The sequence below is a fragment of the Ictalurus furcatus genome, chromosome 24 (genome assembly GCF_023375685.1).
Source record: "Ictalurus furcatus strain D&B chromosome 24, Billie_1.0, whole genome shotgun sequence".
Taxonomy (NCBI): Eukaryota; Metazoa; Chordata; class Actinopteri; order Siluriformes; family Ictaluridae; genus Ictalurus; species Ictalurus furcatus.
This window is the reverse complement of record NC_071278.1, coordinates 9,565,855-9,587,252: the sequence shown is the minus strand read 5'-3', so window position 1 is coordinate 9,587,252 and position 21,398 is coordinate 9,565,855. Positions and strand designations below refer to the sequence as shown.

Here is a 21,398-nt window from a genome sequence, read left to right as displayed (position 1 = left end):
ACGTGACCTTGACCCTGTTTGGATCAATTCCAAAAGTTATAATGCGCTGGTTACAATTTTTAATTCCATAATATAAATCCTACTAACACTCAACCACTTGTTCTTGAAATAATGTTTTAACGGGAATCCTGGACAGGTGGACACTCGGACGGACACATGGAAAAAAACTGTAAATACCCAGAAAATGGGCCACGAGTTCTTGTACATGACCATGAAAGTTACATCTCTGTATGACAAACAAAAAGGACGTGATTGAATAAAATCTATTTCAGATATCTGCTTGGATCAATTCCATAATCAAATCGGTTCAACTGCTGGTCACAATGATAATTCCACATAAATCCTACAAACATTGAACCGCTCATTCTTGAGACATCATGCTAACAAGAATCTCAGACAGATGTTCAGACAACCCAGAAAACAATGATATAAAGCTAGGCTCCAACAGAATATGATTTTACACACTTCCCTGAATTAATCTGTGCTGAGATCCTAAGAGGCTGAATGGATTTTGAGGCTGAAAGATGGGAGAAAACCCCTGTATGCACCTGTGACAGTGCAAAAAAACTAAACAAAAAAACCTTGTTGCAGTTACAATACCTTGTTTTTCCTGGTTTTTGGTAAGATCAGGTTTTAAAAGTGTTGATTAAACTAAAAATGGTCTAATAACATTCCTAACAGAATGGGTTCAGACCAGGTTCTGTCAAAACCTCAAATACTGACCACTGTCAATAAAACCAACTGAAGCCATTATAAGGAAAATATTTACTTTATTTAATTTCTGCATCATAAAGCTACAACTATTTAAAAAAAATATTTTGCCAATCAGTAATTATCTCCCAAAAGGCAACAGCACGTTATATATTTGAGTTATTACCTCACAGCTCATGATCTTAGCTCATAAGAATCTTCCTCAGCTGTGGCATGCAGTGGAGTGAGTCTGCGGTTTCCCTTTTCATGGATATACTAATATCTTGACGACAAAATGAGCACTTCTGAGCGATGGCACACAGAGCCTCTTCCAGCGCCTCCTGTGAATGGGGGTCTGGGAGACCACAGCTGGACTCCAGCAGGCTGAGGATGTTCTGCAGCCAGCCCTCCTCCCTGATGATGGTGGCTATCCAGGGCTGTGTGTTCACACAGCCGCCCAGAGCCTGCAGACTTAGCCTCCAGAGCTCACACGCCTCCTCCCACCACGGCACCCACAAAGGGGAGACTTGCACCTGGCCCTCACCCTCGACCGCCTGTAGCGCCCCTCGGAGGAACCGCAGGGCAGAAGAGAAGAACAGCTGCTGACTGGAATTCCCCAGACCTGTCGCATACACACATTCTCAGTGATCACTTTTTGCAGCATAAAGTAACATTCCTGGATGTATCTTAAAAAACACAATTGCAAAGGAGGATATCTAATGAAAGATGCTTTCTGCCTGGTTGTCCAGTCTCAATTTTATTTGTATAGTGCTTTTAAAAGTGCATTAACTAGTCAAGATTAGGTTTCTAACGGTTAAACAGGTAGAGATCAGATCTGAATGATTTTTTTTTTTTTAACTCCTTGAGTACATCTTGGATTTCTGCCCATGTACACAAATTTCTGCTCGCAGAACCTACAATGCTTCAACTAGAATTAGCAAGGACTGTCATGACATCACTTTCAAGTGCACTCAAATATTCAACTGCTTGAAATTCAAGTTAAAATGCAAAATTCAGCTCACTATGATTTATTAGGATGTTCACTGGTACGGTCACTGCCCAATGTGCTAAGCTTAGATATATCCATATATCTATAAAATTACAGATAAGAGGCCCATCCAAACACAAACACAAGCATTCCAGACTAGAAGGCAGTTTGGGGTTCAGAGTCTTGCCCAAGGACACTTCGGCATGTGGAGTCATGTGGGCCGAGAATCGAACCGCCAACCCTACGATTAGTGGACAACCCGCTCTACACAGCTGCCCTTTAGGTCTGTAATGAGCAAGTCTGAGGTGACGGTGGCAAAGAAAAACTCTGTAACAACACGAAGAAGAAACCTTGAGGGGAACCAGACTCAAAAGGGAACCCGTCCTCATCTAGGTGACATTGGATAATGTGATTATTAAATATTACTCTTCTACAACTAGAAACTGACAAGTCAAAAGTGTGTTAGAAGGATGGTAGTGAATAAGAGTCCTGGGATGAGCAAAGGATGATTGCATTTTTTAATTGCACCTACCGGTTAAGGTCGGTTTTAATCTGTTAATCATAAGCCCCAGAGTGCAGAAGTTGGCTGTCAGAACCAACAGGCGTGACTTGTAGAGGAGGCTTGGCAGTGCTTCACTCAGTAATGCGTCCAGGGAAGCAAAGCAAGCATCAGTCCTGAGAACACACAGATTAGGAACAATCGGAATATCACAAAGTGCTTTACTCAAAATTGAACCAGTAGCCACCATATTTAGTTCCGGTCCATAGGATACACAAACACACATGAGTAAAGGTTAAAATTGATTTAACCTTCAGTAGTTGAAACTGCTTAGTCTCTGTGTACCTGACTCGCTCAGGCTCCGTGACTACAAAGTTGAGTAGGGCGGAACAGGCTGTTTCTAAACTGGGATCTCGGTTGACTGTTTTCCCGCTCTGAGTCTTCAGGACTCCCCAGCCATGGGCAAGAAAGTCCACCAGTATAGCTGGAGTATCCAGAGAGAGCAGCACCTTTCTCGGGCCTTCCTCAGCTGACAGGTGGCAAAGTGCTGGGAGGAGATATCTGAGAGAGAAACAAAATCCAGTATAAATTACAATAATACTGTAATTTAACATTAATAATATTCTTAAAGTGAGCCATTTGTAATTTTAGGGCATTTCGCTGCCTGCAGATTGAATTACAATAAAAACATTCACGAGTCTTCGCCTTCCCCTCAACCAGCCTTAGAAACTCTACTGAAACTACAGGGTGTCCCAAACGTCTCCATACATAGAGGACTATGTTTGTCAGGATCATGTCGGTTGTGTCTTCATCAGTGGATGTTCGTGGACTTCCACCTCTTCTCAGTCGGTCCGCAACACGTCCAGTCTTTTTGAGTTTGTTCATAAGTTTGGCAGCGGTGTCGTGTGTGATGTGCTCGCCATGTTTCCTGTTAAAGTCCATCACAACCTTGAGACAGCTTCCCGATCCGGCCATGAGAACGATTTCAATACAGCCTTCTTTTGTCAAAGGTGTTCTTAAAGGCTATCTGGAAAAAAAACCCCATCTATAATATAAACTAAGTATGAAACTTTTTGGAAGACATTTGCCAAAAAGTGCTAATTTCCCCCCTTTTGGGACTTTTGGGAGACACTGTAATTAAACACTGTAAGTCGATGTATAAGGAAAACAGTCCTGATTGCTCTGTTCCAGTAGGAAGCAGAGCTCATTTCTGGGCCGGAAAGACGCAGGAAGACAAACAAGAAGAAGAAAATCCAGATCCACTGCACGGCAACGTTGCAATTCACAGTATCTTTGAAATGATATGATTATTATAAGTTTAGAAATATTTGTACAAAATTTCAAACTGCACCATTAAAATCCATAATTATATATCAGTCTTTACAGGATTTCGCAATTTTTTTTTTTTTAAGCTGCGGCAAAAAATGCTTGATTTTGCTGTGGCATTTTACAAAATCTGTTTTACAAAAAGTTGCGATGCAACTTGTGAGGTTTTTTATGCTATATGAATTGGTGAAATTGTCTTTCACAGTGATGTTTGATGGTAAATGAGACCTTTTAGCTGTACACATGGTCTACGCACGTGAATCGGAGAGGGCTTTGACTGAATGCGTGTTGTGATGACGTCACATGACGCAACTTGGCCCAAATCTGCGGTAATTTCGAAAAATTGAAAGCTCCTCCGAATACTGCGGCGTTTGCTTGATATTGCGTTCATTTCTGCCATCTCAAAATCCTAGAAGGACTGATATATTTTCATTGATGGACAAAGTTAGAAATACAGAACGATGCATTCAGCATGTAGCCTGATCTGAACATATTCTGAGCTGCCTGTAAAGCATATACAGTAGAGTGCACACTTCAGTAATATTTCTGACCTCAGTACATGCTCGCCTGTCCACGTTCCAGCTTGTGAGCCATCAGTGACAGCCATCTTTGACATCCAATCAGCAAGTCCCTTGCCTTTCTTGTCTCGCAGATGATGTTTGGTGTAGCCAATGAGGAAGGGCAAGAGGGCCATGATTTCCTCCTTTAAACATGACGTCTCCTCAGCCAACCAGGCACAAAGAGCGCGGAACGTTGCAAAAACAAAGGGGTCATCATAGCGGCTCAGGTCCACCTGCAGAAACCTGGATTTTTAGGAACTATGATTTTTGTTTAGGTGTAACCTCAAATTGTGTATGTGTGTGGATGTATAAGTAAGCAGCGTTTAATTAAGATATCTATACAAACAAACAAACCTTACAATCGTTTAAAGCATCTTAAGGTGCTTTCACATGTGTAGTGTTTAGTTAGTTTGAACTAATTGTGATATGTTCTGGAAATTTGGATTGAAGAAAAAAAAAGACCTGTGGACACAATACATAAAATATATAGTTATTTATATAATTGTCTAGTCATTTATTGAGAACGGCACCATATTCTGTGTTCTTGGGCGAATTTAATTTTTATGATTTCTATGTGCACTTGCCTTACGAATGCATTTTTAGCCCTACACAAGTCTCAGCCAACGTTTCTTTTGCTTTTTTTTTTTTTAAAAAGTTCCTTTAACGATGAGCAAATAAACAAACCAAAAGGGTAAATTCTGCTCTAATTTGGACTGAATTTACGGGAGGCATAGCAGCTTAGTGGTTAGCACGTCTGTCTTACACCTCCAGGGTTGGGGGTTCGATTCCTGCCTCCTCCATGTCTGCGTGAAGCTTGCATGTTCTCCAAGGGGTTTCCTCACCCAGCAAAGACATGCGTTATAGGCTGATTGGTCCGTAGTGTGTGAGTGTGTGTGTGCGCGCGTGTGATTGTGCCCTGCCCGTCCAGGGTGTCCCCCACCTTGTGCCCCGAGTCCCCTGGAACAGACTCGAGGCTCCCCCTTAGCAGGAGTAGGATAAGCGGTACAGAAGATGGATGGATGGACTGAATTCAGGAATGGGTGACTATTCCACTTTGTGCTACATAGTTTGATTTGGTCATGAAGATTCACGCTACTTTAGAAATTCTCATACTTACAAAACAATAGCTTCTAATTTGCTAAAGAATATAACTGGGTGCAAATAATGCTGATAACAAGCACATATTTTTATTGTGCGCTGTAGATATTGTCACAGTTGTTGAATAAGATCAGGCTGTACTTTCGCCTCGTGTTCACTACGCAGAGGTAACACACATTTGTCCTCACCTGTTGCAGGTAGTAAATGATGGCAGAAAAAGCTTCCTCTAAGACCCCCAGCACCTGCCTGCTCTGCTGCAGACTCAAACCAGCAATGGTCACCTCCGGCTGAGCCGGACTATCCGTGCTATTCCCCATGTTACATGCTTGTTCCATGGCTGACTCCAAGATACGGTAGCAGGCTGTGACGGTGTGCTGCTGCTGAGTGGACAGCTTTGTACCTGGGGGCTCCTCGAGCGCCATCCTCACCTCCACACAGGCCCGGTTCACTAGCAAGCAGCAGAACTTGGGTGGACCTGCTGGATCCCAGCCACACAAATCCAGCAAGCAAGCAGACAGCACCAGAACATGGCCCAGCTGCTCTGAGCCGAGTCTCCCCTGAACCACTGGACGTAATGTTGCCCAAAGACGACCGACCACATCCCTGAGCTCTTGAGTTTGTGGTTCTCCTCCTGTTGGGGGGAGGAACTGCGGTATCTGAGCGCACATCTCCAGATGATTCGGATCTGAAGTCTGGCTGAAGTTCTGGGAGATCCTATCAAGGAGAGAGAGCAGTTCTGATGGGTGTTTGTTCCACGCTCTATGCCTGACGCTGCTTGATAAGAGATGAGCCAGGAGCGGAAGACCCTTCTCACAGCTGAGAGTCTGTTTTTGAGACATGGCCCTGCACAGAGCAGGGACAGCACCGCGGGACAGCAGCTGATCCGGGCCTCGTGGCAGGGCACACAGAGAGTTCAGAACCTGATAGCAGTCGGATGCCACTGCCTCATTCAGGGCGGATGTGGGAGGCTGGACTGCCTCATCTCCATCCCCTAACCCAGAAGGACTCGTTGGGGCTTCCTTTCCTGAAGTGCTTTTGCTTGTATGATGAGACGCAGCACCAGGATGTGTCTTCTCAGTGGTTTGAGATGCTGCAGTGTCATGCTGGGCTCGCTTCTGGCTGACTGGTGCTCCACCTTCCAGCAACCCCAGGAGGAGAGGGATGGTACTGAGTAGCTGGGGATGAGTGGCCATGTCTGGGTCTGTGCTTAGAGCAGCCAGTAAAGCAGTGCCGAGAGAGAGCAGCTCCTCAGGGGGAAGCCCAGAGCTCTTGCTCCCTCGGATCGCCGTCACCAGCAGACGTGCAGGCAGGTTGAAACCCACTGCTTCGAAGACTCGATGCAGGGTCACGCGATCCAGCTGATTTGCTGGACACAACCGTGTAATCTAGACAGAAGAGACTGTTTAAATGATTTCACAGCAAAAAATACATGAAAGACAATGTGAAATGAGAAACATACTGCAGCACATTTTCTCCTGTATTGTACTGTATTTATGACCAAAAAAACCAGATATTTGGGCGGGAAGGTTGGATTTGATTTAGTTGTTTTTCTAGAATGTTCCAAAATGAACAAGGAGTCAGATGCTAATCTTTAGTCAGTCAGACAATGAGAAATCCTGAAGTCCCTCCAGGATTTCGTGATTTTGCAATCACGAACACAAAATGAACATGAACACAAAATCAAGCAAACTCACAATATTTCATTTTAAATAGCTTCCACTTTATATTGAGATTGTTGAGAGAACTGTATTGACAATGAAAGGGGTGTTACTTTAGTGCCATTTAGTGCCTATGGTTTTGTTCTGTTGGTTTGTATGGCTCCATTTGGTGATTTATTGTAACTGTTTGTCAGGGAATATGTTTGGAAATGAAGTGCTTCTAAACCTCAAACAGCTTTGCTTTTCTGTAAAGCGGCTTCTTGGGTTTTTTTTTTTTTAGTGTGTGACCTTACCAGGAGAAGTGCTGCCAAGACTTGGCTGTCATTTTTGGCGTGAGTGAGCGCGTGGAGACAGCGCTCTAGGACATCTTGCTGTGCAGCAGACAGGCCGTTAGTTTCAGCTGCAGGACTGGACGTTTCTACTGCTCCTGATGCCTCGTCCTGGTTTGGATCCTGTTGGATGGAGTTCTGCTCCGAACCGCTCAGACTCTCAGTTTCAGCCATCCTCAAAGTCAACATACCTACAAAACACGTGAGAACAGATTTCTACTTCATACATCATACCTCCATGTACTCCTACATGCAATAAAGAGCATTTAATGTGGATACTAAATGAAGTCACATATTCCATCTGCTGGGCAGAAGAAACAGTCAGGAGAAGAAGAATAAGAAGAAAAAGATTAGCTAGAAACATGACATGGAGATAAAACTAGCTGCTTAAAACGGCAAACTTAGACCATTTCTAACCATTGCCAAGTAATACAAGTAATATTTTATAGTTTTCACCCTCGCATCCAAACATCAATTCTGCAAAGCTGCCTAGCTAGCTAACATGTAGCTCGTTAGCTTTGTTAACGTTGCATTCTTGCAGCAAAAATCTGAAAACATAACTAAAATCAACCGGAAGTCACCAATTAAATGATAAGTAGTTGATATACAATATATATATATATTTATATATATATACCTGGCTGAGCAAAAATCAAACAACGTGAAGAGCAAAAATAATAAAAACGTGTGTCACTTACATCGTTCACGTGACTCACCATGGAACGTATGTTGACTTCCGGTGGAAGGCGGAATTGCAAATTAAAAGCCAGAAATATGGAATACCCAAATGAGCCTTTATTATTTAAAGCCAGCGTTAAGAGTGGAATAGGTTGCTACACATACAAATATGACAACTCGTGTTCCATAAGCTGATATTACACAATATTGACGGTTATTAAATGAAAAAAAGAGAAAGTCGATCGTATTTCCGAAACCCAACACGCTATCAAGTTCAAAATAAATATATTTGTCTTCTTTATTTTGTCCTACATTTATGCAAATTTATGGGAAAACGCAGTATAAACCGAGAATGAAGACTGAAAATGGGGCGTTGAAATGATTGTGTAAGTTGTGTGTAGGATTTTGCTGCCCCATGGTGGCAAAATGGCGCACTGAAGAAGAACAGGAAACAGGAAGTGACGACAGACTGCTGTTGCTACGGCGTTTGAAAGAGAAAGGAGAGGCTCGCGTGTCTTTAGATCGTCCTTTAAGTAATTGGCGGGCGTTTCTAATATCCACTCGGTGTTTAAAGTAAGTCTTAAAGAGATCTAACAGATTTTGAGCTCACAAGCAGAGTACGCACATGTGCCATTAATTAATTGTGTACATTATGTCCATTCACAGCTAGCTAACTCTTTTTAACAACCGAAACTTTACCGTATGTTTACCGTATATTCACCGTGTGTTTACTGTTTATTTACCGTATATTCACCGTGTATTGTTCAGCCAGCTGATGAGTAGTTTTCTTGCCTGCAGATGTCCTCTTTGCCTCAGAAGGCTCCAGGTGGTGGTCTGGGTGGTGTGCCGCTTCAGCAGCAGCCGCAGAACCTCCACACTTTGGCGTGTTCAGGGGTCCCGGTCCTCGGACAGGCCTCCAACCCCGCCGCTCTCCGGGAAATCTCACCCGTCTTCCTGTGCCGCATCGGCCAGGACACCGTGCAGGACATCGTCACCCGCACCATGGAGATCTTCCAGATCACACGGGCCACTCAGGTGGACAAGCAGCTTACACATTTAACCGTGTTATTGATGTCTTGAATGTTGGCTTGGGCACTATAGGAGACATTAAATCTTAAACTACGGTATGTGTTCAAAAGTATGTGGACACCTGGCCATCGCACCCATATGTGGTTCTTCCCCAAACTATTTCCACAAAGATTGAAGCACACAATTATACAGGATGTCTTTGTCTGATGTAGAGTTGCAATTTCCCTTCCCTAGAATTAAGTGACTGAAACCAGTTCCAGTGTGACAATGCTGCTGTGCACAAAGAGAACTCCATGAAGACAGTGCGGTGCGTCTCAATCAGCTCCCTAGGTTGTGAATCAGTATATGGTGTAGACGAGTTTGTGCACTGGTAAGGACCCTGACTCACTACATATCGGGACACTGATGACTCAATTTCCGGCGACGTGACTACATACTCGCGTTGTAAAAACGTCACCATTTATCAACAACCATCAGGACAGATATCTTTCTGACATTATATGTTAAATATAATAAGTTTGTTAGCTTAATCACACACGTTCGTGTCATGGTACGTCAAGCAGGCTCATAGGTGAGCTAGTGGATTAAAAAAAAATTATTCAACACTTAAAAGTCGTTAGGCTCAAACAAACCGTATATAGAATGACAAATAAAGTTAAAATTCTCTAATTTAAAAATAGTTTTTTTTGGCTTCAGAAAACATGATGTAATTTCCAGTAAGGGAACATAGTGAGCATCGATGCTCCCTGGTTCTTGAAAGTTCCAGTGCACCTGAAGGATTCTGCGATTGAGACAGCCCTTAAAATGGCCGACTCCCTGATCAGTGCCCCGACTACTGAACTAGTGAGCTGATGGTTTGAGAAAGTTGGAGTGGAAGTTGCTCAGAAGATATCCCCTGTCTAACGGGGATGATATGTAATTAAGACAGGGCTTTCCAAACTTTTTTGGCCGTGGACCTCATTTTAAAAGGCTCAGAATTTTCACGACCCCCACACGTGTTTAGATGTGGGGTTATAGGCCTGTTACTTTGAAAATCTCCAGTGCATTACTGTATAAACGTGCAGAATCAACAAAATGTTGGGTACCTTCACACAGTTTTTCCTGCACATACACAACGCATCACATTTAATTGTCATACATCACAGAGGGAAACATTGCATCTGCAGAGCGCTTCACACTCTGTGAACTCTGTGTCTTTATGGACGGCTGTTCCCGCCACAGAGGGGGAAAAATAATAAAAAATGTAATTCTGACTTTATTTCCCACAATTCTGATTTTATATTTCGCAAATCTGACGTTTTTCTCGTAATTATGAGTTTACATCTCACAATTCTGACTTATTTACTCACAGTTTAGACATCCACTTGATGCAGGTAAAGAGTGCACATTAGCATCTTGTTTTCCTAGTCTTGACTAGCTGGCCTTCTTTGCAACTCACTAAATGTCAACTGGATGTCTACGTTGTGAGAAATAAAGTCAGAATTGTGAGATTTTAAATCAAAATTGCTAGAAAAATGGCCAGAATTGCAAGCTATAAAGTCACAATTACCTTTTTTTTTTTCTTTTTTTCCTCTCGGTGGTGGAGACATGCTTCCATAGCGTCTCAGATGACCCCACATGGTGTTGAAAAATTATCAGTTAAGAATGTTTTCAGGAATGGACAGGCGTCCCATCCTGGGTGTGTTCCCACCTGGTGCCCCAGTGTAAAACAATTTTGTGATTTCTGAATCCAATTGACAACTTGTTGCTATTACCGTTTTTTTTTTTTGTTTGCATGTATTTGTGCCTGCATTGACCCACAACACAAAACATATTGACATAATTTATCGAGTAATATCTGTAGTCATATCAATCACACCTACATGCTTACTGATTTAACAATACTTGGTATTGGTAACTAAATGATCTCTAACGTTAAGTACATCCTTGCCAGACTGGACAGTTATACATAGGTATAGATACAAGGGAATAACATGTCTTTTTTTTTATTTGTTTAAAATGATTGTTTAGCCTTCTGAACACAGCTCTAACATGTTGAGCGTCTGATATGAGAAATGCACTGATGTGAGTAAGACCATAGGGAGACCTTTCCACACTGCTCACAAGCACAGGTGTTCAGGCAGAGCTTCTGTGTTTGTCACACTGGCTGCTGTTTTGCTACCGTAGTCTGACTGGAGTAATTATTTCTAATGATGCATCTGCTGCATCTAATCATCGTTTGGAGGAAAAGAGACTCTGGTCGCAACTGCAAACCAGTATGGGTTCTTAGTAAGGAGAGGGAAAAAACTCATCTGTTGGTTTTTATACCACAGCACTGTTGAGTTCTCCATTTCGATTGGTCAGAAGGTCTGAAGCACGGCCTGGACAGTAGTTCCAGCTGCAAGGCAAAGCACCGATTTATATTAATGTGCTCTCTCTTTCTTGTTTTCTCTCTCTTTTTTAAAATAAACCCCAAAAACCTTGTTTCTATAGCAACAGCTTGCACTGGGACTTGCATGACGGGTGTGCCACATAGACCTTAAAAAACAAACAAACAACAAAACGTGTAATTGTTGCTATGGTGAAGCTTTCTCTGAGGAGATGTTTGTTTAGCGTTTTTGGAAAGGGTCTCCTGTCTCAGCACTTTAACAGTCAGAGGTAAAGCTGCTCCTTTAACATCTTCATCGTCATCAGGATGGAGGGCTTTGTGGTTTTTCATCAACATGGACAAGCTGCATAGTTTTGTCTTATTTACTTCATAAGAGAGAAAAAAAAAAGGCTGGTGACAGAATGACTGTTTCTGGCTGTTATGTTATCTCTTGTTTCATGGAGGTTCTGTAACTATAAATGGACAAAAAGTATAATGTGTTATATTTTTTTAGCATTGACAAATTTCAGTGGTAAAAAAGGAATAAAACACTGCGGGGGTCCTTGGGGTGGTACTGGGCCACCACGTGTCATGCTGCGTTACACTATCCCGTCATTGATTATTTTCCTATAACAGCGTGTCCAGTCGTGTATCATTCCTTACTTAACCAAGCAGTGGACTGTCTGGGTCCATGAAACAGTTCGGATTCGCAGGCAGCATGGCGGATCACAGATCATATGCGCTCTACTATCTTCACTCCTATTGGTAGTTGCTGCTGGACACGCCCCCATTTAGTCACCAACGGTCGCTGTCGCTCATGCTGCTGGAAGCAGCTCTCATTAAAATTTTTTTAAAAAATTATTGTTTTTGGAGTGTCCTCTGCCTGACTTTTTTTCCCCTTCTTCTCTCTAGTTGCCGAACGGTGTGACGCAGAGTCAGGCAGCGTATCAGGATCGCTTTGGGAAACTGCAGGAGCACCTGCGCCAGCTGTCTTTGCTCTTCCGCAAACTCCGACTGCTCTACGAGCGCTGTGTAGAGATGACCTCCGACCTTCAGGAGTCTCCTGCCGAGGTGAGAGATGCCTACTGTTTCTCGGGTATAACGGATGTAATGGGTGTAAATGCTTTAATATTTGCCCAGTTTTTTTTCAATATTCCTCACCACAAATAAATACAACAATAATGAAATAATTTACAGGTCGTAGCAGCACTCTAGTGAATTAACACTGTGGATTAATTTCTAATCAAGAACTAAAGAAGTGGTGTGCATGAAACAGTAATTTGTAAGGATTGTCTTTTAGAAAAGAAGGTTTTGTTTTTTTGTTTCACACAGCTGGTGCCGTATGTTGGAGAGGAGATGGCTCCAGTTAGAGTGGAGCCCTGCGGTTCTGCTGTGACTCAGGACAAACAGGAAGTTTTAGAGGTTGGTACCAGTGTGTTCTCGATACAGTGATAAAATCTGGAAAGTAATTTTTTTTGCATAAATTATACAAAACTATGGCTGCAACTAACAATTATTTTCATAATCGGTTAGTTGGCCGATATTTTTTTTCTTCTTTCTCGATTAATCGGATTGGGGGGTGGGGGCGCAAACTTTCAGTACCCTTTTTTTTTGTTTATGTAAAATAAAATCCATAAACTGAATGTTACAAATAAACTTCAGACTAAAACTTTACACAACTGTTTGTCCAAATCAGAAAAGAACCCAATACACACACAAAAATATATATTATTCATTTAGGACTGTAGTTTAATTCGGTGCTTTTTGTGCATCCATAAAAAATAATGCATAAATACTTGTATACAATATAAACTAAAATAAACAAATAAAAGAATTATATATATTATATAATATTTTATATATGTGTGTGTATATATATAATATATTATATATTTTTTTTATATATATATATATATATATATATATATATATATATAATGTGTGTGTATATATATAATATATATTATATATATTTTTTATATTATATATATATATATATATATATATATATATATATATATATATATATATAGAGAGAGAGAGAGAGAGAGAGAGAGAGAGAGAGAGTATTTATGTGTTACTTTTTATGGATGCACAAAAAGCACTGAATTAAGCTCCAGTCCTAAATGAATAATAAAAACTCACTTTCACTGCACCTTGTGGTTTCTGTTCCTCACTACCATTAGGAATATTATTTTACTTGTGATTTAATGTTTTAATTAGACATTACTTATTCGCGCTACACTGTGTATCAGCGCGTCTACACAGCACGTGATCAGCAACGCGGCCTCGTTACTAACACGTCACTTCTGTTATAATAAACAACAGAATTTACACTGCAAGCGCGCAAATACAGCATAATGACAAACTTAAATTAAACTAAACCTTTTAAGCAGCTTGCAGCAGTTTCCCCTGCCCCTTGCACACAGTGGAGCATTTTCGATATAAACATAAGTTTGTGCTCGTGCAGCACTGTTTGATTTCTGCGTTGTTTAATATAAAATGCTCCCTGCCTTAGAGGACTTTCTTCCTCAGTCACGTGACGATTTCTCCTCCGTCTGATGGAGACTGAGGTCATGTTGGGAATAAAAGATAACGTTAACATAAACAGTAAACTGAAGAACGTCAGTGTCGGTGAATCAGGGTGTCTGCTAATGCTAGCATGTGTATGACGTCATGCACCGTCAACTAGAAGCGGCTTATACATGTGGTTAGTAAAAAACTGCTAGTGATACATTTGAGGTGATATTACCTTTCTAAAATCCACACACTAGAAGGTAGAGTACAGAGTGCAAGTGTACAGTACTTCATTTGGGACACAACTTTAGTATTTACTCTCCAAAGCGTGTTTTCAGAACAGAAGTAACGTAATGAGTAAACGCATCCTGTGCCGCGCAGACCAACTAATCCATAATGAGATTCGTTGAAAACGATTTTCATAATCGATTATTATCGATTTTATCGATTAGTTGTTGCAGCTCTATTCAAAACATTCTTGGCTGAAATTGGAATCTGAAATTCAGAGCATATTGAGCAGAAAGCACCAGATTTTATTATTAAAAAGAAAAAAAATCCCTTCACTTTTGTTGTTCTTTGGTTTTTGTGGTTATTACACCACAGTGCTGTTGATTGTAATTTGTTCAAAGATGTTGATCAGTCCGTATAGGAGTTTTTTATTTATTTATTTTTTTATGATTTGTTTTTTCATGCTCTTTCACAGTGATGTTTGTTGGTAAATGAGAGCTTTTAGCTGTACTCATGTTCTGCGCATGTGAATCGCTGAGAGTTTTGGCTGAACGTGCGTTGTGATGATGTCACATGCTGCGTCTTGTAATTTTTGAAAAAAAATGCAAGCTCCTCCCCTAAATCCTGAAGGGACCGATTGATTGATTGAATTTTCTGGTACAGCTCACACGGCTGTATGCCTTGCATATCACAAGCTTAAAATTGGTTTGTTCTAATGCGTTGCCATTTCTATAGTAACAGCTTGCATGTGGTTTTGTCTGATGGATGCTCCACGAAAAAAAAAAGAGAGAGAGATCATCTTTTAGATTTTTACAGCGTAAATGACAGCAGGAACTTGTTTCATAGATGTTCAGTAATTCATGTTCAATGTAACCATAATCAGATAAAATGTACAACATGTAATTCTTTCATTTCTTTTATTCCTTAATTAATTTGACATTTGATTCATGAAGTCCCTGCGTAAGTGGTCAGTGGTCATTATTCTATAGAAAGAATAATTTATTAGAATGAGTGCATTAATATAAAGCTTTGATTCGCCTCGCAGCCGGGACGGCCGTCAGGGCCGTGCTGTTATTTATTATGCAGTACACATCACACATAATCCGTGTATAATACTATACATCACATCAGCACTTAGTGAAATACAAGTAACTGATTTGGTTAGAATATTGCTTTACTTGCTGTGCGATGTTGTATTACAAGTACATGGCTTTAATTACTTTCAAAATCATGAAGTTTCTTAATCTTAAAAATGATGGATCCGGTACAATTTTTTTTTTTAACAGCTGTTAAATACAGCCGCCTTTCAGGCTGTGTAAATGTAAATGATTCTGTCTTTACATTTGCAATTAATAACATGTATGTATTATTTTTTATTTATGGTTTGTGACCTTAAAATACCAGCCAGTCTTACATTATGTTGACTTTAGCAGAATGACTTGCGTGATGCAAACCGTTATGTTTATATTTCAGAAGGATCTTTTAAATTTGTTCTACTTTTCAAAAATCTTCACAGAAAGTGAGGCAGAAGAATCAGGAGATGAAGGTGTTGATGGACCAGATGAGGAACCTCCTGTGGGACATCAATGCCATGCTTACAATGCGCAAATGACCAGGGAAGAAAAAAAAAAACCTTCCCTTTCCCCTTCAAGTCTGCCTTTATTTACTTGTGTTCCGCTCTCCATTCAGTCTCTTCTAGTAGGGCAGCTAAGGACAGCAGATGGCTCAGGATCACTGTTACTGCTGTGTTGTGTTTAGTCTTGATTAATGAGATAAGATTCAGCTGGAGAACTTCCACTCATCTGTGATTTGTACTTCTTGCTATAAAGCACCGAACAGAGATAAGATGCTCTCGGATTAGCAGGGATCTAGGGATATGAATTCCGTGCCAAGTGGTATGGAGTGATCCCAGGTAATCTGTCGAGGGACAGATGGGAGACCAGCCTGAGCTACAGGTTTCCTATGTGGCACTAACATGGAATCCCTTACCCTCCAATGCAGGAGACTGCGTGACGTCTCACATTTGCATCCTCGGCAGCTATTCTATCAGGTGGAAGACGGAGCTTAAGTGACGGTGTAAATTTTCAAAAGGATGTGGACACAGTAATAATGTTTGTAGGGTAAATCTTTTGTACAGTTGAAGATCACGTTGTTTTGTATATAAAATAAAAATGTACAAGAAATTTCTCAGTCGATTCTTATTTAAATATACAAGTTCAGAACTCATTGTGTTTCAGAAATGTTTTATTGGTCATGTATGTACAACTTCATGTATTGAGTCAAGCTGCTTTGTGACTGACTCCACAAACACAATAATGTGTTAGTCCATGGTACTACTAGCATCTTGCTAGGTGCTAACGTCAAACCACATTTGAATGTGTTTTGACGTTGCACCACAACCAGTGCAAAATAATAGCACTGAGGCCTTCTCCCAAACTGAGCTTTTTGTCAAAATTGAAGATCTAGTCAAAAGTTCCAGGCAAATTTCAGTAGGTTGGAAGCGGGTCCCTCTTTGTTGAACACCATTTTGTTTATCCGTTTTTTTTGTTTTTTTTTTAAAGAGGCTGAGGCAAATCTGAAAGACAATGCCTGTGCTCTCCATGTGGCTCAGGCACGCTCAAGGTCCTTGTACTTCTTGCGCAGGACAGACACGTGGTCCTTGAAAAGAACAGGGTCCAGACGGAGCTGCGAGTGCACCAAGGGCATATAGCCGAACCAGCTAGCAAAGGTGTTTATACACTCTTGTCTTTGGGTAAAGTGCTCAGGGTTCGCCCAGGGGGCCATGTTGGTGCTCTGTGGGGGGACGGAACGGAATATATGACAAACGTTAACGTGACAAAAATACTTCACCATTCTTCAGTATAACATTTTATACTGAAGAACATTTTAATGTGTTCTCATTGCTGTGATGCATGTGACTCGTGACTCACCTGTGGACTAGGCATCTCTTTGTACTGCTTCCTCTGAGCCACTTTAATAGGTGGCAGGTGGGTCACAGATGACACTAAGAAGTTCATCAGGATGTCTTCACAGTTTGAGCTGCGGTCCACTAACGCCCGCAAGGAAGGGGGCAGATAATGAGAGAACAGGTAGTGATAATACCTATCGGAGGAAGGGAGAAACAGCATGAGCTATGACTGGCAGATTTAGAGAGCAACTGAAGGAGAAGTGAAATGTTGCGGTCATTATGAATGTTAGATGTAGTTTAAATCCCCACACAAGTTTATTTTCTTGTTTCAAACATATTTACACAGCTTTAAAGATTAAATCCTGTTTGGAACTTGTTTGGATCAGTTCATTAGCTATGATGAGTACCTGTGATAAAAGGCTGCTCCAGTCAGCACAATTGAGTATTCATTAGTCCATTTGGAGGTGTAGCCCCAAATTTTCTTCACCGGATCCCAGAAATGACTTCTGGGTGGATATCCGACAATTCTCTCAGGGAAACTCTGCCACACGTGGAAGGCAAAGTTGACCTGAAAGAATCAGTGCAGTTGTCATACGTACGTACATACAACCCCATTTCTGAAAAAGCTGGGACAGTATTGAAAATGCAAAACAAAGTCATTTGAAAATTAAATTCACCCTGTACTATATTGAAAACACATTTGATGTTTTACTTTGTGAATTTAATTTATTTTTGAAAAGATGCACTCATTTGAAATCTGATGACTGCAATATACTCCAAAAAAGTTGGGACAGTCAACTGTTTACCTCTGTGTAACATCACCTTTTCTTTTAATAACACTAATATTAAGTGTTTGGGAGCTGAAGACACCGGTTGGTTAAGTTTAGCAAGCGGAGTTTCCCCCAATTCATCCATTAGGCCTTCGTTGCGTTATTTTGCACTTCATAATGCACCACAAATTCTGAATGGGAGAGCGGTCAGGACTGCAGCAGGCCATGCTAGCACCCGCGCACTCTGCTTACGCAACCATGCGCTTGTAATCCGGACAGAATGTGGTTTGGTGTTATCCTGCTCTGGATGGCAGCGCATGTTGCTCCAAAATGTGTACATATCTTTCTGCAGTAATGGTGCCCTCACAGATGTGACTGACACGCTGACACACCCCCATACTATGACAGACTGGATTTTTGATTTCCATGAGCTGTAAGCTGTAATCAGCAAGACTAAAACAAACAAAAAAAAGGCTTTAAATATTTCACTTCATGTGTAATGAATCTAGAATATATTAAATTTCCACTTTTTAAATTAAATTACGGGGAAAAAAACGAACTTTTCCACGATAATCAAATCTTTTGAGATGCACCTGTACGTACAAACATACAGACAATTATATGATCAGACTTGTTGTCCAGCACATCCCACAGATGCTCGATCAGCTTGAGATCTGGGGAATTTGGAGCCCAAGCCAACACTTTGAACTCTTTGTCATGTTCCTCAAACCATTCCTGAATAATTTTTGCAGTGTGGCAGGACGAATTATCCTGCTAAAAGACACCACTGCTGTTAGGAAAAAACGTTGCCATGAAGGTGTGTACTTGGCCTGCAACAATGTTTAAGTAGGTGGTACGTGTTAAAGTAACATCCACATGAATGCCAGGACCCAAGGTTTCCCAGCAGAACATTGCCCAGAACATCACACTGCCTCCATCAGCTTGCCCTCTTCCCATAGTGCATCTTGGTGCCATCTCTTCCCCAGGTAAGTGACGCACACGCACCTGGCCATCCACATCATGCAAATACAGTATCTCTTCTGTGGGATCAGACCAGACAGGCTAGTTTTTGCTCCCCACACGCATCAGTGAGCCTTGCGTGCCCATGACCCTGTCACCGATTCACTGGTTGTCTTTCCTTGGACCACTTTTGGTAGGTACTGACCATTGCATACAGAGAACACCCCACAAGACCTGCCGTTTTGGAGATGCTCTGACCCAGTTGTCTAGCCATCATAATTTGGCCCTTGTCAAAGTCGCTCAGATCAATACATCAACTTCGAGAACTGACTGTTCACTAGCTGCCTAATATATCCCACCTCTTGCCGGGTGCCACTGTAAAGAGATAATGTTATTCACTTCACCTGTCGGTGGTTTTAATATTATGGCTGTTCGGTGTATAATGTTAAACAAGTCTGACCAGTAGCTTCAGGAAGTGTTTGATGGTGAGTACTGCTGTTAACCTACTTATTAAAATACAAGGTGCCACATACTATTTTCCAACCTGTTCAATAATTACAATTGCTTGAAAATACAATCATTTGTTTTAGGCATTTTTAGGCAGAATATGCATGTGTATTGTTATGATATGGATGAAGATCATACCACAATTTATGACCAATTAATACAGAAATTCAGGTAATTCCAAAGAGTTCACAGACTTATTCTTAAATGTAAACTGAGACACAAGAATAGGATTTATCACACTCTTGGTCTTGGATTAATCATGGAAAGGAAGGTCTAACCTCACTAGTCAGTAGCACTGAGTCTTCATCAAGGCTGAGCACCGCTTCAGTCTCAATCGCAGCATGCGGCAGGAAACGGCTGCTTGTCTGTAAAAAACAGAATAAATCATGGCATGAGTCTTGGAAAAGGGGGTTTGTTCTTTGCATATGGTCACAGCTTGACTGTACCCTCATGTGGAGACACTCACTTTCCTTCTGCCATCTGTGACAACAAGGGGCACTGGCATGGGCGGCCACTTGCCCCGGTGAGGGGGCGGCTTCTCACTGTTCCACAAGATGATAATCTGTAAAGGTACAGAGTGGAGTAGTATACGGTATAAAACACTAAACAGAGAGAACAAATGATGTTTTCTGGAAACAACTGGTGTACCTGTGAGCAGTATTTGGACTTGGACACCACCTGCAGGAGCTTCATAATTGGCTGAGACTGGGAAACCAGCGGAGATGTGGCATGGATGACGGCAGTAAATTCCTGGCCAGGCATGATTCCTGCAATAATGGAAGATTTGGAGAACTGAGATTGCTACAGAAAATTGAGACTTTGGTCATGGTTACCGGTGTGAACTCTGAATGTTTAAGTATAACATCACTGATGTTCTGGTTTGATTAAATTTGGGGCATTTTTGTGCACTTGACCATACTGCTGCACTGAGATGTTATCCTGCAACATTCTGTCATGTCATTTATTGTGAAAGAAATGCGTAGGATGTGTGTTGTGAAAGGGACTTTTTACACAACTTGTGTATCCCTTCTTTATGCTTACCAAGGTTCAGATAGTAGAAAGGGTAATGAGCCAGATGGATTGAGTATTCAGGCAGCACCAGAAGACCCCCAGGCAGAGAATTCCACATGAATTTATTCCTTGAGATGTGGCCATACACTCTGTCCTTGATGATCTGACAGACAGCAACAGTGAATCAGTTTACTGTGTTTATACTCCCCAAGATGTACATTATTTCCCCTCAGTGTTCCCAGTTTTCCCTGTTTACTCAACGCCTTTCCAAATTATGTCGAGTCATACATTTCTAAATTTAGCCAGCAGAGGGCAATGCCTGCTCATGCCATTTATGCAAAACCAACATTGTGTTTGGCAATTAACCTGAAGGCACAACACTAAGTGGGTGCTAATGATGTGGAGCATCCTCATCCTTGTTTTAATTTCCCCTGACAGTCCTTGCCAGATCAACTCTGCCTAAAACCTACATACAGACCACCTTATGCTCACCTCTAAAGTGGTGAGAACAATCTTGTCCACTGAGGAGAAGTAGGCCTCCCAAAGCATCTGGGTACGTTGTCTCAGTGCCAGCACCCGGTCAATGCCCACTGCCCGCACTGTAGAGGGCACCTTATGGAACAGAGAGGGATTTTATCTAAGGAACATGCTAAGCTAAAGGTTGTACATGGAAATGCTATGAACTTGTCCCATATCTAGACCACTTTCAGTCCTCCAGTAACATGGTTTTAAGTAAATAAAAAAGGCTTCAAAGTTGACTGCTCTCAATGGCTGTAGGCCTGCTGTTTACCTGAAGCAGCAACCTCTCGTCTCCCTCGATAACTGCTTGGTTCCACTGGATGACATCAGAGAAGGGCAACTCCCAACCGTTGCTGAGCAACACTGGGATACATGCCGCCTGGAGACATGGAGACAGGAAAGAAGGATTCACTGATGATCACCAAAATTCAAACTGTTTGTAGTGGTCATACTTTTATATATATTTAATTCATTCCTATTAAAGACAGAACTCATGTTGAGTTGAAGGAAGATTAAGAAGGTCCTTATCCCAAGCGACCAAGGTATACCTCAATCCTACTATCAGTTCTCCCCAAGAAACAGCACTAAGAATGCCTGACATTGTGGACCCTGGGCTGCTAATTAAACGGTATCCTTCCTTTGATCAGTAGTAGTCTGGGAGCTATGGTTTATTAAGTTTAGTCTGATATTCCTCTTCTCTCTTGTTTACTGAAGTTGCTGTTCTCTCTCTCTCTCTCTCTCAGAAATTTTTATTCGAGTTTGCTTTTTATCTCACA

The 21,398-nt window shown here is 41.4% G+C and overlaps 3 protein-coding genes across 6 annotated transcripts in view; 1 reads left to right on the top strand and 2 right to left on the bottom strand.

The window, feature by feature from the left end:
* Window positions 1–317: 317 nt before the first annotated feature.
* Window positions 318–8,108, bottom strand: ncdn (neurochondrin). Of its 3 annotated transcripts, none has more exons than XM_053612464.1 (7): window positions 7,847–8,108; window positions 7,113–7,339; window positions 5,350–6,546; window positions 4,055–4,296; window positions 2,523–2,738; window positions 2,211–2,353; window positions 318–1,312 (listed from the first exon to the last, which is right to left on the bottom strand). In XM_053612464.1, the coding sequence occupies exons 2-7, from the start codon at window positions 7,335–7,337 to the stop codon at window positions 894–896; spliced, it is 2,442 nt and encodes an 813-aa protein (XP_053468439.1). In that variant the 5' UTR covers window positions 7,338–7,339; window positions 7,847–8,108; the 3' UTR covers window positions 318–893. The 3 variants fall into 3 exon arrangements, with proteins under 3 accessions (XP_053468439.1, XP_053468441.1, XP_053468440.1); XM_053612466.1 differs by having other exon boundaries at window positions 7,865–8,108; XM_053612465.1 differs by lacking the exon at window positions 7,847–8,108 and adding an exon at window positions 7,786–7,829.
* A 187-nt stretch (window positions 8,109–8,295) lies between these two features.
* On the top strand, window positions 8,296–16,104 carry zgc:114119 (Mediator of RNA polymerase II transcription subunit 30-like). Its single transcript, XM_053612470.1, has 5 exons — window positions 8,296–8,399; window positions 8,625–8,861; window positions 12,115–12,273; window positions 12,535–12,624; window positions 15,464–16,104. Exons 2-5 carry the CDS (start codon window positions 8,625–8,627, stop codon window positions 15,557–15,559), a joined length of 582 nt encoding a protein of 193 aa, XP_053468445.1. The 5' UTR covers window positions 8,296–8,399; the 3' UTR covers window positions 15,560–16,104.
* Window positions 16,105–16,554: 450 nt separating this feature from the next.
* Window positions 16,555–21,398, bottom strand: part of LOC128600187 (exostosin-1c) — a 56,503-nt gene continuing 51,659 nt past the window's right edge. For both annotated transcript variants that reach the window (XM_053612468.1, XM_053612469.1), the window contains 9 exons: window positions 20,894–21,001; window positions 20,596–20,715; window positions 20,134–20,266; window positions 19,741–19,859; window positions 19,559–19,654; window positions 19,371–19,457; window positions 17,263–17,423; window positions 16,878–17,049; window positions 16,555–16,740 (listed from right to left, as the gene is read on the bottom strand). In XM_053612468.1, coding sequence (XP_053468443.1) covers window positions 16,555–16,740; window positions 16,878–17,049; window positions 17,263–17,423; window positions 19,371–19,457; window positions 19,559–19,654; window positions 19,741–19,859; window positions 20,134–20,266; window positions 20,596–20,715; window positions 20,894–21,001 — 1,182 coding nt within the window. The remainder of the gene's footprint in view (window positions 16,741–16,877; window positions 17,050–17,262; window positions 17,424–19,370; window positions 19,458–19,558; window positions 19,655–19,740; window positions 19,860–20,133; window positions 20,267–20,595; window positions 20,716–20,893; window positions 21,002–21,398) is intronic.